General features: G+C 43.9%; 1 protein-coding gene across 2 annotated transcripts in view; it reads right to left on the reverse strand.

Annotated features, from left to right (window-relative positions):
• RNF128 (ring finger protein 128) overlaps positions 1 to 24,515 on the reverse strand; it is a 756,868-nt gene that overhangs the window by 396,901 nt on the left and 335,452 nt on the right. The window contains exon 1 of one of the 2 annotated variants that reach the window (XM_078688666.1): positions 13,267 to 14,000. The exons of the other annotated variant lie outside the window; for it this stretch is intronic. Within the exon in view, the coding sequence (XP_078544792.1) occupies positions 13,267 to 13,669 (403 nt within the window). The 5' untranslated portion in view covers positions 13,670 to 14,000. Of the gene's footprint in view, positions 1 to 13,266; positions 14,001 to 24,515 lie in introns of those variants that run through there. 2 annotated transcript variants of the gene reach the window in all.

The raw sequence follows: 24,515 nt of genomic DNA on the forward strand, positions 1-24,515 counted from the left end.
CGATGTGTGTGGGAGGGGGGGGGGGGAAGGCTTGGGTGTTAACCATGTTCGTAACCATTTTGATACAAGTCTGCGCTGGTCTCTGTGTTTTTCCTTGTAGAAGGAAAGTCCCTGTTTAGCGTAGCAGACTGTAATTGCTGGGAAAAGCTATACCTAGGGGGTCTCTGCACGATTATAGAGGTGATCTGAACAACAATCTAATGTAAGCAAGCAACAGAAATGCACTATAATTAAGTAATGGGCACATACAACAAAATAAAATTAATTTCGAAATTTATTAAAGCCTCCCAACTGGGTTACAATCTAAAACAGAATTAAAAACCAACTAAAAAAACACCTTAAAAAAGGTGTCACAATAAATCAAATACAGTCAAAGTTTCCAAAGAAGTCGACGCGGCGTTTGTGCTATTCAGTCTTTACACCTTCATCAGGACAAAAAATATTTGACGTATCTATAAATTAAATAACAGAGATTTAGTGCCATTATGTGTCTCTTTTTACTACAACAAAGCTTGCTCACTTTCTTTAGGTCTACTCATGTCCCCTTTAAGCTACCTGTCCCCATTCGCAGAGAACAAGTGTCACCTGTGCAGTTTTTATTTTTCCCACATTTCTACACCTTTTCACTGTGTGGCTATTAGTGAGTGTGTTCAGTTACCTGTATTTTGACTAAAATAAAGCTTATCAATTGCTTCAAGTTGTTGTCTTGTCGTGGACTTTGTTCTGATGGTTGTCACACATTTAAAAGCTACAGGAAGTATAAAGAGATATATTATAATGACAGAATCCTGTGTTTCCTATATTGTCAGATATATATTCTGTGTACGTTAGTGACTCCGGTTCTCTAAATGGACCGTTCACCTTATATTTTAAGCCCCAGAGCTTTCTCTTTGCACGGAGGAACCACCGCTATTGGATAGAAGAGATTTCTAAAGTCGGGATTTCTTGTTCCCCTGTGTAAATAAAAGAACACATGTCTTCCCTCAGTACTTGTGTTCTATAACTAACTCAAAAGAAAAGGGGGGGGGATACTCATAGTCCCTCCAAAAGGTACTCACCAACCCAGGATTGGTTAGATGTGACGATGTGCTCTTTCAATTATGCACATGCACTTGATAGGCTTGTCGTCAGGAATAGCGATATCTATAGGTAAAAATAGCTCGTGTTTATATTCAGTCAGATATATATGCTTTTTTACAGTTAGTCCCTATTTTATGTATACACTATTTTTTATAATGAGAAAAAATGCACATTTCGGATCTTGACCATATCTCGGTCTTTAGATTTGCACCAAGGGGAGTGATATATACTGGTGCACTGATAGGGGTTATATGGACTCTCATTTGATGCATCCTAAAGTTATCCATATAGCAGCCCATTAGGTCTAATATGGCTTCACTAGGAAAGCTGTCTATAGATATCTATAGCCTTCCCACTCTCAATACGACACTTTTATCCAGGTAGTGTTCAAGGTTTGCATAATCTAAAATTGGGGTCTGTTACTCAAATGGACTGAATTCCCCAGCTAAATCAAAAGATAGGGTCTCTCCCTGAAAAAGTCAGAGTTCCCTCCCTAATTCCATGAAATCGGCATTTGCATACCTGTAAGGTTTCAGACGGCCTCCCTGTTCCTCCGTGCATTCGCCTTCGTGTTCATTCAAAGGGTAACCTAACTATCTCGTCGGTGCTTTTATGCTGATTTTACCTTTGTTAACCCGGAAGTCAAAGCAGAATTTTTAGATTTTGATTCTTTTTTCATCAACGAAACGATAATTCATTGGATTTAATCATAATTTATGTTACTCGAACCCAGTGCGGCCATCTTTGGTTGGGATGTGTGTTCAATAATCGTTAGTCGGGCTCGTGTATTCTGGCGGGTATTATGCTAGTAGTGCCGGCCATCTTTATTTGGGATACTTATGAATATTAATAATAATAGAAGATAACGCAATCCGTTTAATGTGCAATAGATCTGTCTGATGTTAAATCCTCATTGTTGCCTAAATCCGTACATTCGAAAATATTTTTTTCTTTTAAAAATATCTGTGTGGTTTTTCGAATAGGCTAGATACAAAAAACGAAATAATTTCATTTCACAGGTTTTGATCGATGTTTGCTCACCCCTTATGATCATGATATCCATTCTACCAATTACGAGATGTGTACTGATCTGCACAGATAATATCCTAATTTATAATCACAGCTTATACTTGAAAATATTTGAGCAACCTATGGGAGCTTTCATGCAGCTTGCTAATGCGATCTATTTGATCGTAGATATTTATACAAACAGTCATTTCACATCTCTAATACTATAACAGGTGGTTAACATCCTACTTAACAGGCCTACATTAGCTTTCATTCATCTTTAGTAATGTAATAGATGTGGTAATTGTCATAGATTTGTTGACACCAGTATATAGACATATACATTTCACATCTTTTAATCCAAGTGTCATGGTGGACATCTTAAATATTTGAAAATATGGACTAAGCACAACAAATTTAATACATGTATCTCTCTATTGGGCTAATCTAAACAAAACGTGAAAAAGATAGTTCAATGATTACTAGTCACTAGAAACAAATTTATCAACAAAGGATTTTAGTGAATGGTTTAGAATGGAAACAGATATTATACACATCAAATGTACTAAACCGGATACATAGTTGCAATGTTCAATAAGCAAAAGGATTCGCTGTTTATGTTCGGCTCAGTTGGATCTCTATCTCTTTCCTTACTATGCTAAGGATCTCTGCTATCGATAAGTATAACAGCTGACTATCTATACTGAGTCATTAATGGAGCTCTATAGGGCTTTATAGAATAAGTTCAAAACCATATGGATTGAAGCGGGTGAACATATATTGTGTTGCCCTCGTAGTTACATAGCGTCAAGTTTGCCCCATGTATAGGCTTCATATATTTTACTCTGTGAGTAATGTTGTTTTTCGAAAAAGTCGAAGAATTACTTCCGGGTCGATTCCTTTGGTAATCCACAAACCGATATCCAAAAACGACTGTAGAATAGGTCGAGATGTACCGATGTTTAGCAATATCTAAATTATGATTAAATCCAATGAATTATCGTTTCGTTGATGAAAAACAATAAAAACCAAAAAATTCTGCTTTGACTTCCGGGTCAACAAAGGTAAAATAAGCATAAAAGCACCGACCGAGATAGTTAGGTTACCCTTTGAATGAACACGAAGGCGAATGCACGGAGGAACAGGGAGGCCGTCTGAAACCTTACAGGTATGCAAATGTCGATTTCACTCAGTTAAAAGATGGAATTAGGGAGGGAACTCTGACTTTTTCAGGGAGAGACCCTATCTTTTGATTTAGCTGGGGAAATCAGTCCATTTGAGTAACAGACCCCAATTTTAGATTATGCAAACCTTGAACACTACCTGGATAAAAGTGTCGTATTGAGAGTGGGAAGGCTATAGATATCTATAGACAGCTTTCCTAGTGAAGCCATATTAGACCTAATGGGCTGCTATATGGATAACTTTAGGATGCATCAAATGAGAGTCCATATAACCCCTATCAGTGCACCAGTATATATCACTCCCCATGGTGCAAATCTAAAGACCGAGATATGGTCAAGATCCGAAATGTGCATTTTTTCTCATTATAAAAAATAGTGTATACATAAAATAGGGACTAACTGTAAAAAAGAATATATATCTGACTGAATATAAACACGAACTATTTTTACCTATAGATATCGCTATTCCTGACGACAAGCCTATCAAGTGCATAATTGAAAGAGCACATCGCCACATCTAACCAATCCTGGGTTGGTGAGTACCTTTTGGAGGGACTATGAGTATCCCCCCCCCCCCTTTTCTTTTGAGTTAGTTATAGAACACAAGTACTGAGGGAAGACATGTGTTCTTTTATTTACACAGGGGAACAAGAAATCCCGACTTTAGAAATCTCTTCTATCCAATAACGGTGGTTCCTCCGTGCAAAGAGAAAGCTCTGGGGCTTAAAATATAAGGTAAACGGTCCATTTAGAGAACCGGAGTCACTAACGTACACAGAATATATATATCTGACAATATAGGAAACACAGGATTCTGTCATTATAATATATCTCTTTATACTTCCTGTAGCTTTTAAATGTGTGACAACCATCAGAACAAAGTCCACGACAAGACAACGACTTGAAGCAATTGAGAAGCTTTATTTTAGTCAAAATACAGGTAACTGAACACACTCACTAATAGCCACAAAGTGAAAAGGTGTAGAAATGTGGGAAAAATAAAAACTGCACAGGTGACACTTGTTCTCTGCGAATGGGGACAGGTAGCTTAAAGGGGACATGAGTAGACCTAAAGAAAGTGAGCAAGCTTTGTTGTAGTAAAAAGAAAGACACATAATGGCACTAAATCTCTGTTATTTAATTTATAGATACGTCAAATATTTTTTGTCCTGATGAAGGTGTAAAGACTGAATAGCACCGAAACGCCGCATCGACTTCTTTGGAAACTTTGACTGTATTTGATTTATTGTGACACCTTTTTTAAGGTGTTTTTTAGTTGGTTTTTAATTCTGTTTTAGATTGTAACCCAGTTGGGAGGCTTTAATAAATTTCGAAATTAATTTTATTTTGTTGTATGTGCCCATTACTTAATTATAGTGCATTTCTGTTGCTTGCTTACATTAGATTGTTGTTCAAATCACCTCTATAATCGTGCAAAGACCCCCTAGGTATAGCTTTTCCCAGCAATTACAGTCTGCTACGCTAAACAGGGACTTTCTTTCTACAAGTTCAATTCCCCCTCCCTGACATCTGTCATAAGGGGATCCTCCGTTTTTTTGAGGCTCTGTGTTTTTCAACATGTGGTTCCTCACTTCTTCAAGGTGCCTCCACCTTTCAAACTTGAGATTTAATTACATGGTACTCTTAGTATCTAAAACAAATGATAAAGGGAACTTATTTTCAACATTGTATTCCCATCTCAAATATTATTAGTTATTGGATATTGATTATGGCTGTTTTCAACTGTACTAATGCTTTTTCCATTATTCGACACTATTTGATGGGTAATCAATACTACATTATCTCAATTGAATACCTAAAGATACTACCTGAAACAATGCATGTAGCTGCATTTTCAAAAGGATTTGATGCCTGTCTGTGTGCATGCAGGGTACTTATTTTGTATCTGTAGAGATTTTCCAGCCTCTATGTGTGATGAAAGTAACCAAAAGTTAGACGCATAACTTCCTGTTATAGCACCAAGCCAAAGGACATACAATGTCACTTCCTTTGATTTCTTGGGGCCCAAAGGTCATGAGGTCACTTCTGGTGATGTCATTAGGTCAAATGCCTTGCAAAGTCAATTCCTGTGACATCAGGATAGGTCAACAGTCACGTGATGTCACTTCCCGTGATGTCACTGGGTCAAAGTTTGTGTGATGTCACTTCTTGTGACATCGGGGGGGAAGGAAGGGGGTCATATGTGATGTTCAAATCTGCATTTAGATGAATTGGCGTCCAATCAGGCCGAATTAAATGAGCATGGAGATGTTAATGTAGGCATGATACCACAGGGGTTAAAAAATGTGAAGGGAGGTTTGGGGTATTAGTAGTTTAGTCTTCATTTAGACACATTCTGAGATTAAAGCAAATACATAATCCATCGTGCTTTTTGGGCACGATATATAAGCTTGTGAATTGCGGCTCTAAGGGACATTTGCGCACTGGACTGTGGGAGAGCAGTGAATCTGGTTATGCAATTGTGCCCAGAGCATTTTTTAAACAAGACACTATTTGGTAAATGCCACTCTCCCCGTCTCATTTAGGGAATTACAGGAATGTAAACAAAAACACAAAAGGCAGTACCACAACTGCTCACTTTTGCCCAGCTTCAGATTTAGAATAAGGAGAAAACATCAAAGAAATACAGTGAATGATCTCTTTGTGAAGATACTGTCAGAAACACACGAGGAAACACGAACGGTTACAATGTTACCACATTCCCCATTTGTTTCTTCCACTTGAATACATTTAAGTCTGTAGGAAATACTAATCATTAGTGTCAGGTAGGTGGCACCTCAAGATCTTGACCTACTCTCTAAATAAGCATAAAAACTCAGAAGAACAGAAGAATATTTGTAGCAATCCATTTAAAAAGTTCATCTGTGTTAGAAATGGAGGTTCTAGTTGGCAGAGGTAGGTATTTTTGTCCAAATAGGGACCCTTGCTTCTAGTCAGGGTAAGGGGGATACACTTCTAAAATAACCCCTGCTCACCCCCTTGGTAGCTTGGCATGAGCACTTCTCTCCGAGATAGTGTGTAAAGCACTTTGTGAACACATACAGTAATACATTGAAAACACTACAAATGGACACCACACCTGTTTAGAAAAATAGTAAAGCTTGATCTAAACCAACAAGACCAAATACGATAGAAATCCAAACAAGCATCCTAGGACCGGTTTCGGGGTTTCACCCCTCCTCAGCCCGGATAGCTTGATTCCAGTGGCATGGAGAGCACGGGGCTCACATCTGAGCATACCCGTCTCACTTGGGGTGAGAAAATGCAAAAACAACAGTTGATGGACTGAATGCAGAACAATGTCATACATTCACTCCAGTACAGAGATCTGGGCATAAATCCATTGGTTTTTTTGCTCACCATGCTATTCCAGTTTGGACCCAGCCATATGCAAATCAGTTTTGACCCTGTGCCTCATGTGTGTGCGCGCATTTGCCAAGTCAACATGGCAGTCTCAGTCTGCACACAGGCTCTGCAATGGCAGGCCAGAGTTACATTTTACAGGCTGCTTCTGTGGGTGGCACAATCAGAGCTGCTGCTCCTTAGCAGCATTTGATTTACAGACCATGGGCACACATAGTGCACTGCACTAGGGTCTGACTAGTAAATCAAATATGCCAATCATTAAATCACTAATCCATCACAACAATTTACAAAAGGGAGCACTTGCACTTTGGCATTGAGCAGCAGTGACAAAGTGCCCTAGCCATCTAGACCAGCAAAACGAAGTCCAACACACAGCAAAAACACAGGAGGCAAAAGCAAAAACTGCAGGGGAAACCTATGCCAATTGTGCCAGGTTTAACAATCTGTATGACAGGGAAGACTTAGTGTTTAATTCTTCCTAGGACGATAGGATCAATTACTGGACAGTTTCTTCCTCTCTGGGGAACTACACAGAGCTCTGGTAATTTACGGGGAATTCTCCGGTGGTATCAGTAGGAGGCTCGGTAATGCGGAGCACCTGCAGCCAAGAGTGACAGAGTATGCCCAACTATTCTCCAACACGTCAAACCAACTTTAAAATATGGAGGATATAGTAGGTAGAAACTGTGCTACAGGATCTACCAGACCACCTGTTTACACCTGGATCGTAGAAAGTTGTAGCTGAAAATGGGACATAGCGAGTTATAAACCTTAGAGTGCAACCTTTTGTCAATTCTATCTGAGGAATTGGAACCAGCATTTTGCCTGTAGCCACTGCAGATATTTTCTTAGGTGAGATTTTACCGCGCCACTGAGTCAAATTGCAAAAACGAGCAGTTTTACTGCAACTTCTGCACAAATGGCAACATTTGAAGATATGGGGTTTTCTCACATTTTTGACAGATTGCTTTTGGGGTCGACATGGCCTGTTAAATGGACCTAAAATAACAACAGCTGTTTACAATTAATTCTTCTGAAATGTCACAAATGTGCGATTCCTGAAAAAACGTATTAGCCTAACTGACCCCCAAGGCACAAGCACCTGCTTGTCCCAGTGCCTTTCTGAAGCGGAGGGCATAAATCCACTAAGTAATACCTCTACACGCCTTGTTATGTCCCACCACCAAATTCTCAAGATACAACACCCACATACTTGGTGTAACCAACTAATCTCCTTTCAATCACCACAGGCGCTGCTCAATCACTATGCGTAGTACCTCTGCTGGACGAGGTCAACCACTACAAACTGGAGTTGTGTCCAAACAACGACTGACAAAGGCCGTTATTAAAAAAACATTAAAGCCACAAAGGGCCAACCTGTCCAAAAGGAAAATGGAAGGAGGAACAATGACACTTGACTTGTTATAACATGTTTACCCTCTCCTAAAGGACCCGTTTCTGAGGAGATTGTTACTTTTCCTGAACCAATTGGCCCTTTTTGGCTCATATTTCGGATAGTCCGGATTCGCCGAATACTGCAGTGTGTGTACGAATCATAATTACGAGATGTGCTGCTTTATCAAAACAGAATTGGTCATTTTCCCTTACACAAATTTCACCATGACAAAATGTGAGTGGAGAAAAATGTAATATACTAACTTTAAAGAATAGAAACAAGGGAAAATATACAGTGTTGCTGTGTAACCATTTCCCCAACCAGCAAAGTGTCCCTGTAATAGTGCATTATTTGAAACAAGAGTCTCCAACTTGGTAATACTGGCAGCACCTAAAGATCACGACTAAAAAGCGTAGGGGAACAGATTCTCTCTCTATTCTGTTCTAACTGCACTTGCATAACGCATGGCTACTCGGAGGCCTCCCAGCACGGTCAATGTGCGTCTTCTATACTTCAGTGGGAGCTAGTCTGAAGCAGACAAGTTTTAAGTTGTTTGCGGAATGGAAGTTCCTGCAAGGTTGATCTCAGGGGGGAGGGTGTTCCATGCAGAGTTTTCGCCCAGAAACAGAAGGGGTGATTAGGGAGCGGGCAATCAGAGGCCCTAGCTGAAAACACTACCCTTGACAGATATAAAAAAAAAAAAAAACATGTATATTTCAGTCAGTAACCTAATGTCAGGTATATACTACATCAGGCACCTGCTCCCTGTGTTCAGCACTATTTTAATTTGCCTCATAATTAGGGCTCACAATTGTATGTGTTTTATTAACATTTTCTGCAATTATCAACATTTATTTTGTGGCTGTCTTATTAGTATTTATTCATATTTATTATGTGTTTTGAGAATAAATGAGTTCTGAAATGGTATATTGCCATATTTATTGAACTTCTAAACATGCACTCATATTTTGATGCCTGTCACGTTTTAGCAAATTAAGCAGCCACATATTGTGAAACACTACAGAGGAAAATATTAGCATTATAACACAAATATATCTCAATATAGTTCTATATTTAGAGAAGTATCAACCTATTTTTTTTTTAACTCCCCATGCTGTCCATATGCTCAGCTTTTGGCCTAAAAATCATAAAAGACAGCATGGAGAGAGACTCACAGAAAACACGATTGCACATATTTTTCCACTTTGAAAAATAAATACAGCCAGGAAAGACATTGTATTCTGTCTGTATTTATCTGTAAAAAACAATTTAAAAAAACAGTAAAAAGGTAAAACTGGGAGCTGGATTTATAATACATGGGACCCGCAAAGCATGTATAAAAGCCTTTCTTTAATTTATAACAAAATGACGTAGATGCCCAACTGCAATTAGTTATTACAATGGAGTTCTAACCTCACCATGCCTGCTACCAGAAGTCAGGGTGAAATACAGGCCTTGGGGCATGACTACAGTTGCAGATTAAATAAGGAAAAGGAGAATTAATAAAATACCCTCAGCCGTATACTGAGAGGATACTGCAAGTCACCTCGGGGTTCCATGACCACATAAAGGTACTCAGCCATCAGCCTTGTACCTCTATATGATCATGAACTTCTTGGTGACGTGCAATACCCTTATGATGTAGGGCAAAGGGTGTGTTATCCATATATAATACATAGGAGATCCTTATCTCCTAAACATGTAGATTATATTTGCTTATTATAGGCACGTTCTGACGTCGTAAAAAGTCTATTACAAAAAAATGATGCACTAAAATGCTTGTAATAAGTTATTACAAGGGACTCATGACGTCACAGTGCTCAAACAGCGACCTTCACTCTGCTTGAAGCAATAGCCGAAGCACTGAGTATAGCAGCAGTTTTTTTAGGTCTCGCCTGTCGATGCGCATGCGCATCGAGCAAGGCGAGAGTATTGGGACTTATCCACTCTTTATCCACACTGCAAGGAATCGTGGCGATTCCTTGCAGTGCCCGTGACTTTTAAGCTCAATGCGCATGCGCATTGAGCTTAAAAGCGCGTGCACGTCCGTCTTTGTTTACCCGCTCCGCCCCCTCCCCTTCCCGCCGTGTCGCATTTCTCCTCCCCCCTCCCCTCTCTTCCCTCCGTCTTGTTTATTTTACCCGCTCCGCCCCCTCGCATTTCTCCTCCCCCCTCCCCTCTCTTCCCTCCGTCTTGTTTATTTTACCCGCTCCGCCCCCTCCCCTTCCCGCCGTGTCGCATTTCTCCTCCCCCCTCCCCTCTCTTCCCTCCGTCTTGTTGCCTATGGGCGGCTGTGCTGGCAAGCAGCGCTGCTTCCTCTCCTCTTTCTGTTGAAACAAACAGCAGGGAGGGGAGGCGTTTCCAGGGCCAGCTCACTCTCGCTCTCTTCGTCTTGTTAGGGTTTTCACCACCAGAATCAAGGAGTGACAAACCAGCCAGTATGTACATTTTCAATTCAGAACGCCACCTTTTTTATGCACACGGATTTACACAATATTTCTGCGCAGTGTCCCGTTATTATTTCAAGGCGCTACATTTGCTCGTGACAAACATCTCACAAACCATTTCAGCGAGCAAAGACGCGCCTCGCGCTGCCTGCGTCTATGTGACAGCGCGAGACGCTTCTTAAAATAGAGCAGCGGTCGCTGAGCTCCGGTTCAAGCCCTCGTAAACTTTATTTTTTCAATGCAATACGTCTGTTCCAAAACAAGCAGGCCCTCGGCCCGCCGCTGCCGCTGCACACAGGCTCCGTTGTGCCGCCGCGGTGAATCACTCCTCCTGCAGGCGGCTGATCTCCTGGGGCTGGCGGGAGGCCAGGGCGGCTGCAGCTGGGCCTTGCTGTCTGTTCTCCAGGCCTGGGGGGCAGGAAGGCTTGGCGCTCACCAGCGCGCCCTGTTATGAATGCTGCCTGTACCCAATGTGCCCTCGTTCCTCGCCTGTGCCCGGACCCCGTCTTTTGCCTCTGGCTGTGGAGCGCTTCTCTCTGTTTCCACCTCGTTTCCCCGAGCGGGGGCCGCACCTGGTACCCCCTCCAGCCTCACACCCTTTACGCTTCCTGTCTAATGAACTGTGTTTCCATCACTGCTCTCTCTCCCTGCCAATGTCGCCTTTCTCTCCCATTGCCCTCTGTCTATGACCCTTCACCAGTCGCTGTCTCTTCTTCTCTGCCCGTCACCTCTGCAAGGGGGTCTCCTTTCTTCATGCCCTCCCGTCCTTTGTTGACATTGTCACTCTCAGCTCTCCTCACGCGCCCTCTCTCCTGAAGTGTCAGTAATCGCGGCCGCCGTTTCTCCCTCCCCTCACCTCTCTCCCTACTTCCCTCGATCTGTCTGTAACAGAGTCACTGCTCCGCCCACTCTCTCTCTCTGTCTGCCTGACGCCCTCTCGCCTATCCTCCTATCCTGCCATCTCTCTCACATCCTGACATTTCTCTCACACTCTCTCCCATCCGGCCATCTCTCTCTCCCATCCTGCCATCTCTCTCCCTTCCTGCCATCTCTCTCCCTTCCTGACATCTCTCTCTCCCATCCTGCCATCTCTCTCTCCCATCCTGCCATCTCTCTCTCATCCTGCCATTTCTCTCACACTCTCTCCCATCCTGGCTGCTCTCTCCCATCGGGCCACCACCCTCACCCTCACTCACCCTCACTCACTCACCCTCAACCCCTCACCCTCACCCGCCCTCACCCTCAACCCCTCACCCTCAACCCCTCACCTTCAACCCCTCACCCTCAACCCCTCACTCACCCTCAACCCCTCACCCTCAACCCCTCACCCTCAACCCCTCCCTCACCCTCAACCCCTCACCCTCACTCACCCTCAACCCCTCACCCTCACTCACCCTCAACCCCTCACCCTCAACCCCTCACTCACCCACCCTCACTCACCCTCACTCACCCTCACTCACCCTCAACCCCTCACTCACCCTCACTCATCCTCACTCACCCTCAACCCCTCACCCTCAACCCCTCACCCTAACTCACACTCACTCACCCTCACTCACCCTCAACCCCACTCACCCTCAACCCCTCACTCACCCTCAACCCCTCACTCACCCTCAACCCCTCACTCACCCTCAACCCCTCACTCACCCTCAACCCCTCACTCACCCTCACCCACCCTCACCCTCACCCTCACTCACCCTCAACCCCTCACCCTCACACAGTGCAATAGGTCTCGCAGCATTAGAGTTAGTGCTTTTAGAATTGTTTATGGCTTTTTTTATTTGTAATTCTTTAGCATTGGCTACAGGAAACAAAAATGCTAAAGATTTACAAAAAAAACCCATAAACAATTCTAAAAGCACTAACTCTAATGCTGCGAGACCTATTGCATTTCCAATGCTTGTTTAAATATACTGTCACTTCACAAGAAAGTACTTGGGACCACATTCCAACTTCTCCCATTTCCTCTGAAATGGAATGCGGGCTGTCTAAGGCAGCCTTCAGGAATGAGTGAAACAGGTCCATCTAAGAAACGAGTTATCACTTCTTTCAGGGGCAGAGGCTAAAGGAACTTGTTTGTTTTCTCCTCTACTACCTTTCACACAGGTAAAGTAATTGTTTTTTATTTTTTGGATGGGCCAACACTGCTAATTCCTGGAGGTTGCCTTGGCATAGATACTAAGAGCCCCCACACCATCATCAACGTCTGTCTTTCCAAAAGGAGGCAGCAAAGCCAATTATATAGGCTACAATATTCACTTACTGCATACACATTATAAGAATATTGCAAGTCACCATTGAGTTATGTGACCAGTAAAGGCGATCGACCTGCGGCCTTGTGCCGCTGTCTGATCACTTAAACTCCTCGCTGACTTACAATACCCTTAAAATACACAGAAAAGGGTAATTCATCCAATATATTAGATGTCTCGTGAGTTTGAGAAATCCTAAATTACTAATACTGGGACACAAAGGAAACTACCATCCCTAGCTGCCAAGTAGACCTGTGGCAGAGGTGACACTCAGGCAGTACTGGGTCAGGAGGTAACAAAACAGCATTCTGGAACTTGCAGTTTAGCTGAGTGACCCACACAGGCGAGGCCTTTTGGTCTGCAGGAATGGCTACTGGATTACATTTTGGGCCGGTGATAATTTCCCACATGTCGTGTAGTTTTGGGGGCTATCCTCAAGCCCCTGGTGGGCTCTTTGTCTTCAGTGTGTTTTGTTTGCAGGATGGATGACCAGCTGGTCTTCGGTCCACACTCACCTGGGTGGGACATGGTGGTGACGCTGTTTCCCGGCTCGGTGTTGAACACCACCACCCCCAGAGCGCCCTTGTTGGCTGCGTTCTCAATCTTCTCCCGGAAGGTGCAGAAGCCCCGCTGGACCAGCGCTATCCAGGCGCCCTCTACCGGCGCCGTGAAGTTGACGCCGGGCATGCAGGCAGTGTAGCCCTCGTCCTCGGGCACCGCCACCACCCCCTGCACCCGCGTCCTCGGCGAGTGCTGGCCGAACATCCCCAGCTCCCCCACGTCGGAGTGGGTGTGGTTGTTTTTGGTGTAGGTGCAGTTCACGTAGGCCGTCCAGATGGAGGTGTCCGCCCGGGAGCCCGGCAGGGTCCAGGCCGCCAGTACCAGCAGGAGAATCGTCCACATCCCCGCCGGGTGCATCCTACCCAGCGGCCTCTCGCAGCCCCGGGATCCAGCTCCAACCAAGAGGGCGGGCAGGGTCACACTCCCGAGTATAGTCCGAAAAGGCGCTTTAATCCTTCGGCTCGAGCTCTTCACACTCCACGCGCTCCCTCCCCTGCTCCAGGCTCGGGCTGCGCCGCCTCAACTAGGTGTGGTGCAGCCGCGCGCCCGCTTTCACCGGCAGTCACCTGGCGCTCCCCGCCTCCTTCCTTGCACGTGCTGAAGAAACACCTTTCTTGCACCTTTGAGGAGGCGGAGCCAGTCTCACTGCCTTCCTCTGCTCTAGTGCAATCTTTCACCCGTGCTGTGTGGAAAATGGGGTGAGGGTGTGCGCATGTACCCCACCCCTTTTTACAGCTTCGTGACATTGATATTTACAGGAAACGTGTTTTACAGGATTGGTCACTTCTAGGGAAACCACAGTCGTGAGTTCCCAGCTTTCCCCCCACATAACAAAAAGTGGCTCATTTTCAGATCACTTGTTTTACAGAAGGCCAAGGCTTTTTACAGGAAGTATAAATACCTGCGGCATGGGCTTTGCATCTAGACTAAAAAACATATCTTTCCTACAGTGCACCCCCTCTTTAGAAGATACGCAATGGTACACGTACGTATTTTATTTTTACAGCTCAACACGTAAATTACTGTGAAAGTTGCGTTTTTTTCATTATAAAAGAAGGGTTGCTATGTGTTTGTCTCCCGTTTTTTCCCCCGTCTTCTTTTCTGTAAAAGTTGAAGGTTTGTAAACGAAGCACCAGAAAAACAAAACCCACCAACCACAGGGGCAAACCACTTATTAAAACAAATATTACCGAGCTACTACTAGAATAAGTGATGCCACATAAAAAAAAAACTAAAACACAACTCGGGAATGTAAACAGTTTTGGATTATATGTCCATATGCCCGAGTCACAAAACACAAGCTCTTTTGATTTCCGAGCATGCATTACAAGTTTGGAAGTCAATGCGTCAAAGGACATTTAGAAAAAAAAAATCGGTGTGTTAAGTCTGGCTATACAAATGTTCACTGAAGGTTGTTTTTTTAATGGTTATATACGTTTTGGCCAACATCGCTCTCATGGTCTTATTTAGAGTGATACCAGGATGCAATGTTTTAGGGAAAATTAGTGGTAAGCCAAACATCTGCTCGATTTTGACCTCAAGATATTGACACTCATTACGATTGGCCCAATTTTTTATGCGATAATTGTCGTACACAATAAGATCCAACATTGATGGGTATTGAATTTATCATGTGCAATACTTATCTATCGCCTGTTACAAATTAAGCCCCTGCAAAAAGATGTTGATGCTTACCACATTAAAACTAGCATGTCACAATATTTATGGCTATTTTCCCCCCGATATCGCCAGGTTTGACCTGTCAAACGTCCGTGGGGATACTTTTTATAACGCACCTTGTATGCATGGCTGTGAGTTAAAACAAAAACAAAAATCCTAAATGCAACACAAGTGGCAACAGAAGTAATTGCTTGCTGTAATTACAGGATGCAATAAAATTCACACCCTCTGTTTAATTTTAGCAAATCAAACCTGCTGGAGTTTAAATGGGGACAAAGGCCCAGTGTTTACTGTCAATTTTGGTGTGGTAAGCACCTCAATTGGACATGTTATTCTTGAGTCCTAAATTGGGGACTTATGGTAGCACCTGCAATTTGCAGTCCTGCAACATCACACCAGGTGCATTTGCAATGCAACAGGTCTCGCATTTGCGAGAGTTTGAGCTATTGGCATTGTAAATTACAATGCCTTTTAGTTTGTGTTTGGAAAACATGCAAGCTTTGCGTAAACACACACTTTGTACTTATAGTCCTTGCTCACGAAAAACTAGGCTGGCAGTACAAGAGGCGCAATCAAAAATAATAAGCATACAGACAGCAACAGGAGGCTTGTGGCAGACATGGGTCATTTGATTGGGGAGGGGGTAAGCTGCAAAGCGGAACAGAGAAGGCACCCTCAAAATCAGCACCATGCCATCAAAAAATGAAAATGCTTGGAGTGCTACATTGTATAAAACATTATAAATTAAAAAGAAAGGATTTTGGTAAGACACGCTATAAGGAAGACCCGCGGCCACCATTATTGAAGTTTAAACGCAGCATAGGAGATAAGAGAATAAAAAAAAGAAAGGCACGTGGCCGCCATGAATATCAAGTATGGCGTGCTGCTCTCCATACATTTTTTTTTATAATAAAAAAAAAATTGGGCGAGCCATGCTATAAGATAGTCACGTGGTCGCCATTATTGAAGCTCCAACACATCATGCCAGTGTGCTTCAAAAAGAAAATAGTGCTAAAAAACGGCAAATAACAGATCCCGAGTAACAACACCTGTATCAGGGGGTGTCCTCATGGAAGGTTACAAGAAGAGAAAAGGAGGGAAATACTAAGCCTATTCACCAAGCAAAGGCCACCATTTCCAAAAGCCAGTGACAGGAGTCCATTAAAAAGATGCGCAGGACATGGGCGGAGCTTAGTGCCCATATCCTGAATACAGCATATCTCAAAGAGACAGTGCATGTGCTACCTAGGTGAGACCTAAAAACAGCCCATTATTACCATAGCCACAGGAATTACATGATTCCCCGGATGCAGCTTTTTATATCTGAATGTAAATGTGCCACATACTCCACTCCCCGCTGCATAATTTCCAGATTTTAACAAAAATATTGTTTCTAATTCAGAGGAATGAAACTTTATATAAATGCTGCACATGGGGTGCAACACTGTACTTGACACTTTGCAAAAGTTACAGATCACTTTTCGGCTGTTGATTGCTTTATGTGGGCATTTAAAGTGGTGCCCGTTATTGTCAGATCATGGACCATTTCAACAGGCGAATACAGCTTGCAGCAGAAAACAAAATCCTTACATAGTTACATCTAATTCAAACAGGAGCGAAAGAATGATTCTCTTTTGCATTGATAATGTTTTGTTTCACCTTTGAAGCAAATCCATGTTCATGTTACAGACGCTTTTGTCCAAGCAGCAGTCATTGCAAATAGCCTTTCTCAAAGCAGCTGTTCTTTGAAGAGAGCACACCGACAATATCCCAAACATGTTGCATCTCTTTTAAAAGTCTGGTATGCTGAATCCTTTAGTGCATTCAATTATAATTAGACAATAAATATGTAGTGCACAATACTGTTCTGCAGGGCTAATTTGTTTGGGGAAAAAACTGCTGGAGCCCCTATCACACATACACAGTTCATATTAGGAATTAAAGATGAGTTTTAAAATGTCTCTGGCTGCACAAAATAAAAGAGGCATACATTTTTGTTACAAGAAATCTGTAGGTTTAATGCTGTGTTCTGCTAAGTGCCACACGGTATACATTTTAAATAAACTATATCACACTAGGAGATAATAAGGAAAGTGTGAATGACAAAGCATTCCTGTGCTTCTGCACAATTACGAATAATCAATTGCTCTTGAATAAACTTGTGAATAGGATCTGATTGATATGTATAGTTTTGTATGATCATATATATGATATGGTATAAGAATCCCCTTTGTATGAATGTCTTAATGTATCAAAATAGATACGTGCCCTATAATGTGTTGGCAATTTCTTTTTGATCACATAATACCAGCATAATTTGCTTTACTATACCATATCAAGTGCTGCATAATTCCAGTTTCCCCGATTCCTGCTATAAATCCAAAAGAATAACTGAAATATAAAACTGCAAATGCTGCATGGCCCAGACATTTGCCAAATCTCCTTTTACCGTGCCAAGGTATAGAATTTTTTTCTGTAAAGTGTATATCCAACCCTCCACCTACCTGCACACCTACTGCCAATGCGGCTGGTGACTTTTCACAGTGGTGGGTTGTAACAGTTGGTGATGAGTTAGACTTAGCTTGTGTGCCCAACCAACATAGGGGGGTTCTTCCTCTGAGAACATTTAAAAAATAGATGGTCACACAAATATGGAATAAATGGAATGACGAGATCTGTGAACCGCTGTTGCTTAGACAAAGGCACAAGTCAGGGTTGGCTGGTCCCATTTTGATTGACTGTGTATTTTTTGTAATTTGACATTTGCTTTTGTATTTGGGGGAAGCAACACCTGTGGATGAGTCATTGGCATAAATGATTGTACATTGTTTTTACCTATGCTACCTTGTCTTTAATAAAAAAAGAAAAGTAAAAAAAAACAACTAAATAGACGAATGGTACATTTTAAATCACAGTTTACTAACGAATATGGTTACCAAGCAATACAATTCATAATTCAAAATCGGAGGGTGGACTCTTCAAATAGTTGAAACATTGAGAGTGGCACCACCTGATGTCCCTGGTAGGATGAGACGTGGACCAGCACACAGTGTTGTACTGAAGTTATTTCGCTACTCAGTGAGAGAAAGAGCACACTTCCTGATTGTTATACCACAGGTGTGTACATACTGCTACACCTTGACACTTTTAGCCAGCCCTTACTGCATTTTAGGTAGCAGCTGGCTGCATTGTGGAGTTTTGGTTAAGCTGTTAAAATCACAACTACGGCCAAAAAACAAATCATAGCATGAAAAATGCCGTTGGCTAAACAAACAGGATCGGTTGAAGGTGTCACGCATTACATGGAGCCACCTAGCAGCTAGCTGCAGCCGCCTTTATCTTGTTATGCTGCATTCTTTACAACGTAAGTCCATATGTTTCACTAACGTCATGTAAAAAGTTCTTTACAAACTGAGCATGCACACATTCAGGGCTGGTGCTGACGAACAATGTATGTTAAAGCCTCCCATGAAAACTTCACTGCTTCTGGGTCACGTCACAGTGGATACCAACGTTCGTTGGGGAGCACAAGTGAACGGGCGTTTGAAATGGTAAGCCAATAAAGTGTTGGGGATGAAAAACGTTAATACAATATAGTTGTGTCTCTCACTCCACTGCAGAAAGTATTATCCAGGCTCTGCAACTGCATGTCCAGTATGAAGAGTAGACTGAAGGAATGACTACTACTGAATATCGACACCAACAATATTGTGGCATACTAATATCGCAGATTGAATATTGAGGAACAAAATATTGAAAGGTATGTGCATAGAGGGAGGTGTAGATCTGCTATTCCTTACTCCACATCGACTTACCTTGAAGAGATAAATATATCTCTATATATATTCCACATTGGCTCATATATGTAGAGTTAGATATAGAAAATCTAGACTTCCATTCCAGTTGATATTTTATTTTCGATATTCTATCCGCGATATGTCCCATCGATATTGTTGATTTAATATTCAGGGGACCCCCAGAAGGAAAGAAGTATGCGTTAAACATCCATTGTTAACACCTGGAGGAAGGGATGTAAATGTGTATATAAAGGACACAGAAGTGAGAAATTGGTGGTAGGTTTGTGGAGAGAGGAAAGAACAAGCATTGGCATAGCCAATAGGTCTCGCTTTTGGGATCTTATAAGTATTTAGTTATGCAGCACAATATCCTTGGTGCAACAACATCAACTGTTGCATGGCTAAACACTTATAAAGTCCCAAAAGCGAGACCTATTGGCTATGCCAATGCTTGTTAAACATGTGTTTTTAGCACGGTGTGGGCTTTCACATTTTGCAAGTACATTCTGGGGTAGAAGTCTGGTCTGGGAAAGTGAAACTATACGCCATACACTTTAGGCGATCCTCACCAGTCACAAGTAAGCCTACTCAGGCAAGCACACATTGGAGATTGTGTTTGCTCCAACCCCCCAAATCTTTAAATACTGTGTTTGGAACTAACACAAGACTAGCCAAACAGAAGGAAACACATACCACAAATGGCCTTTGATTATAGCAAGGCAAAACAAGCTTGTATCTTGCCTTTACTTATGAGACGCGCTGTAAACAACGGTTCTGTCCATAAGGATGCCCAGTCTGCTCCAAATGTATGGCATTTTTGGGGATGGGATGGGGTGTTTAATTTCTGGATTCAGACTCTGCAGCTGCAGGGTGGGAAACCTAAATATTCCCTCAGGGTTTATGAGTTTTAATTAATTTATCTATAACATGCTGCCTCACTGATAAGGTTGTACAATTAACCATCAGAATGCACTAGAGGTAAAACATAGAACAGAAGAGCGGTTAAATCATGGAACTGGTTTAACAATTGCATCCGTTTTTTAACAGTGAGTTCCAGAACCCTCAGCACCATAAGGCGAGGAAAGTTAAGGAGAATCTCGAATGCATATGTATAGTAAAGATCTAAGAATCATAAACAGCTGAGGGCATTAACAGTTATTAATTGCCACAGTTATTGGTTCCAGGAAAAATGCAAAGGTATATGTAGGAAGGTTGATCCCTGACTATGGTTGCCCCCAACTTTTTGCCTGGTGTTTTGCTGGTTTTCTGACTTAGTTGACCTGAGGCCCTGCTATTCAGGACCTCAGGCCCACTGCTCTCTCTGTAAAATGGATTCCATGTACCTTAGGTACATATCTAAATTGGATACTGAGCCACCTTATCAGTCCCTGTACAGTGTACCTTAGGTACCCAGGGCATAGGTGTACCCAGGGCCTACCAGGGGCTGCAGCATGTATTATGCCACCCCTGGCTGGCCATCCAAATCTGACACAACTGGCTGCTTGACAGCTGGGGCAAGGTGGTGTAATCACCCTTTGCTTTAGATATAGTATACCTATATCTAACCCTAAAAATGGACACACAGATCTCCTATCAGTCACTCCTATGGCAGGCCTTAACAATCCTGAAGGCAGAGTGCTTGGAATCGTGTGAGATGGTGCTCTGGCATGAGCTGAGCCTGTCTGCGGCTTTCGGGATCCATCCCTTAGCCGTTTCCATGATATCGCATACCATATACTCTTAAGTGCATTATAATCCTCGCGGTTATATGCCAACTCTGGTATCGCTTTATCAAAACATGTCGAGTAAGGTGTCATACGAATTGGAATACTAACCCCTCGCCAATTCTGGCGACGGGGTTAGCATTCCACCCTTCTAGAGGGACACGACATGTATGTAACCCCTAACCCCGGTTAAAGTCAAACAGAGCCTCAGCTCCACAAAATGGATGCTGCCACCGAGACACAAGTCTGCCCTCCTGCTGCTGGGAGTCCTCCCAGAGCAGGAGATAAGGACAAAGGGTTTCCTGCCAGGGGCGGTGCCAGCACCGTCCCAGACAGGGTTTTGTGTATTGTAGGTAGGCAGGGCTTTAGAGGAAGGTGACTGCAAGTGGCACCCCGGTGCTCACTGTGCATAGGCCGGCTGGAACCAGTTCCAGGGTCACTCCAGACCCTGTGCTGGGGAAAAGCCCGCCAAGGAAGTGGGTGTAACCACCCCCCTCCTAGTCCCACCCATAGGGCAGGACTTAGTCGCGTGCCAGCCCCTTTTTACAGGATAAAGGTAGGAACTGGCCCCCTTCCAAATCAGATCATCTTTGAATCCTGAAACTACTTTCCACGAAAGGAACTCAAGACTTCTTCCTAAGATTTCTCCCTTGTGACTAAGGAGTAGTCACCCTGCATCCGCAGGCACCATCTTAAGAACACTGCGGTCTGCTGCAAGTCTCTCCTCCGGAATCCGACTGCCCAGCTCGACGAGAACCGGCTTCCCTGGCACCTCTGACCTCTACCTGCATCATCAGTCACGCTGAGATTCGTGGGTGTGACGAGACCTCGAGGGACCGGCCATCTTCAAGACTGCACGACTTCTGAACAACAAGCCCGCCGAGTGAATTCCTGGTGAGTGCTTTGGGGTCCGAGAAGCCCCCACCCTGAGCAGCTCCAGCACCGAAGAGCAGCCCCCCAGCATCTCCACGATCTGCGTGGGGCCCTTCTGCTTTTTACTGCTCACCGCGTTGTTTGGCTACTAGCCCGCTGGCTTGTGGCCTTCCTGACGACGCCCGACGACATTTCTGCTGCTGGTCTGGTTGCTCCAGACTGGCCCTTGCTTCCCTCCATCGGAGAAGTACCCTGGACCCTCCTGGTCCACTCAAGACGCCATTTTAGGTCCACCGCGTGGGCCTTGCATTTGCCAAGACTTGTTGCCCAATCCTGGGTCCAGCGACGTCGACAGCAAGAACCTTCGTGGGACAGCTCGCACCTCCATCCTGGTCGCCGACAACGCCTCCTGGTCCGAGAGACTGCAGAGCCCAGCAGCGCCCACTCACCTGACTGCGGTGACCTCGCCCGGTGCCATCCTGGTGCCCACTTAATCACTGGCTAGTGATTCAAGAACTTGGTCCCCTCTGCTTTCAGGTTTCTTCTTCCTTGATCCAGGCTTGGATCCAACGAACTTTCCTTCACTGGTCGCCTGCCAGCAACTTCCTTCTTCCAGGCTCCTGGTCCGGCAACGAGATCCCCGACGTCTTTTCAGACCTATGCAGCTGCAGCCCCTGGGCTAGGTAACTTCGGCACTTCGGTGTCCCAGCATAGCCTCACTATCCTAGGGTCAGGATCCACTGTCATTTTCTTCCTACCAGGTCGGGTTCGCCCGTGAACACTAACTTTGCCTTTACTAGCCTCCATAGACTTTGTCCCGCATCCCGCGTGAGAGTGCACACTCTGCACCCGAGTCCCCTGGGCCTCCTAGTAGTAATCTAACGATTCCCTAGTCCAGTCCTAGCGATTCCAAAGCCTATTAGAACTGTTACTTACCTGCTAGTAATTCGCATTCCACTTTTAAAGTATATGGTTTTTCGTGCCCCTCGGGCATTTGTGTATAACGTGCTAACTTAAGTATTTTCGTAAGAGTTTTGTTGTGTGCCTAGCACCCTGTCCTCATAAAGAGTACAGGGTTGTTGTGATTCTAATAAATACACTGTTTATTTTCATAACACTTGTGTGGTGTCCTTTCACTGGGTGTTCAAGGGGTAATGTGATGGTAAAACAGCTGGCTTAACACGCCCTCTAGAGTCTTAGCCTTAGACTGCTCGTATCCATGCTACTAGGATAGCTGGTCTATAAGGTTGACTTACAACCAATCATCAATAAGGGTTGTTTGGACTGATATATAGTGATCACTAGAATAGTGAACACTGCACATCAGGCCAACTTCTCACATTGGTGAGCAGCGTTGGGATTTGAGCTTGCTGTTGTTTTACCACACATGCCCTAAGAATATCTTGTGAAAGATCACATAAGTACTAAAGGTACATATAACTTAGCTTAGAATACTCTGAGTTCTACTGAACCAGCTGTTGTAGCTCCTAGGGCCTAGCACACCCTAAACTACAACTCTAGCAAGGGATCAGTAGGCAAACATATAGTGTAGGTAAGTGCACCACTTACACCTCACTAGAAAAGCATGTCGACTCAGGGGGACTCTACTGAGACTCCCCTGGTCAGTGTTGACCCTCCACAGGTCACTTCAAGATATGCAGCTCTCAGTTTCCATGAGATGAGACAGATCTGTGTCTCCAGAAAACTGAAGCAGGGGTCTAACCCCACCACTTCCTTTCTGATAGGTCTCTTAGAGACATATGATGCCAGAAAGCTTTCTCAGTTACATGAGAACATGCCAGCCTTAGAGGGAACCTCTGGGGATCCAGATCTCCACAACACTGATTCAGCAGTTGAGGAGGAGGATCAGGAGGTACTCTCTGGGGATGAGGTAGACAAGGGTCTTGAGGTAGTCAGAAGGCTAACTAGGACCAACTTAGACTTACTTGGGCTAGGATCTGGGGGACCCCCAGTACTGACCCGAAGTGGGCCTAACCTTGGAGTTAGGAGAGATAGATCTCTTTCTAGGGACTCCAATAGATCTCTGCACTCTAATGCCTCTTCTCAGGGGAGAAGGAATCCTCCACAGAGGAGATTCACTTCCCCTCAGAGAAGGGAGCATGAGGCTAGGATGAGACAAGCTGAACTGAGGATTGAAAGGGAAGAAATTGCCCTGGCCAAAGAGAAGCTTGCCCTGGCAAGAGAGCAGCAGATGAGTGGGTTAGCTCCCACTGGTGGCAGCAATCTCCCAAGAGATAGAGAGAGGGGTTTAGATACTAAACACCTGACTAAAATAGTGCCCCCCTTTAAGCAAGGGGATGACATCCAGAAATGGATGGCTGCTCTGGAGAGGGCCTGCACTGTGCAGGGCATTCCCCAGAGTCAGTGGGCAGCTATACTGTGGCTCTCCTTTGATGGTAAAGGTAGAGATAAGCTCCTCACTACAAGAGTGGAGGATGCTAACAATTACCAGGTCCTGAAGAATACACTGGTTGATGGGTTTGGTTTAACCACTGAGCAGTACAGGTTGCTGTTCAGAGACACCCAGAAAACTCAGTCTCAGGACTGGTCTGACTTTGTTGATTGTGCCACTAAGGCTTTGGAAGGCTGGCTACTGGGTAGTAAGGTTACTGATTTCAAAGGATTGTATAATCTAATTATGAGAGAGCAAGTCTTAAATAATTGTCAGAACCAGTTATTACACCAGCACCTGGTAGACTCTGATCTGACCTCTCCACAAGAATTGGGTAAGAGGGCAGACAAATGGGTCAGAACCAGGATTAGGCCCAAGAACCAAGGTGGTGACCAGAAAAAGGAATCAACCAAGCCTCAAGAGAAGGGTGGGAATAAATCTACAGATCAAACCACATCAGGGCCCCAAAAATCCTCTGAGGGGGGTGGGTCCCAGAATCCTTCCAACAACCAGAAGAAACCTTATTGTTATCCCTGTAAACAGGTGGGTCATTTAAAAACTGACAGCAGTTGCCCCAAGAATAACAATAAGGAAAACATACCCCCAAGTAACATTCCCAAACCTCCTGTTACTACTAGTAGTAATCCCCCAGGTGGTGGGAGTGCCCCCAAGAATTTGGGTGCATTTACTTTGGGAGTTCCTGGGGACTCTGGCCT

This window comes from Lissotriton helveticus, chromosome 4_1 (genome assembly GCF_964261635.1).
Source record: "Lissotriton helveticus chromosome 4_1, aLisHel1.1, whole genome shotgun sequence".
Lineage (NCBI taxonomy): Eukaryota > Metazoa > Chordata > Amphibia > Caudata > Salamandridae > Lissotriton > Lissotriton helveticus.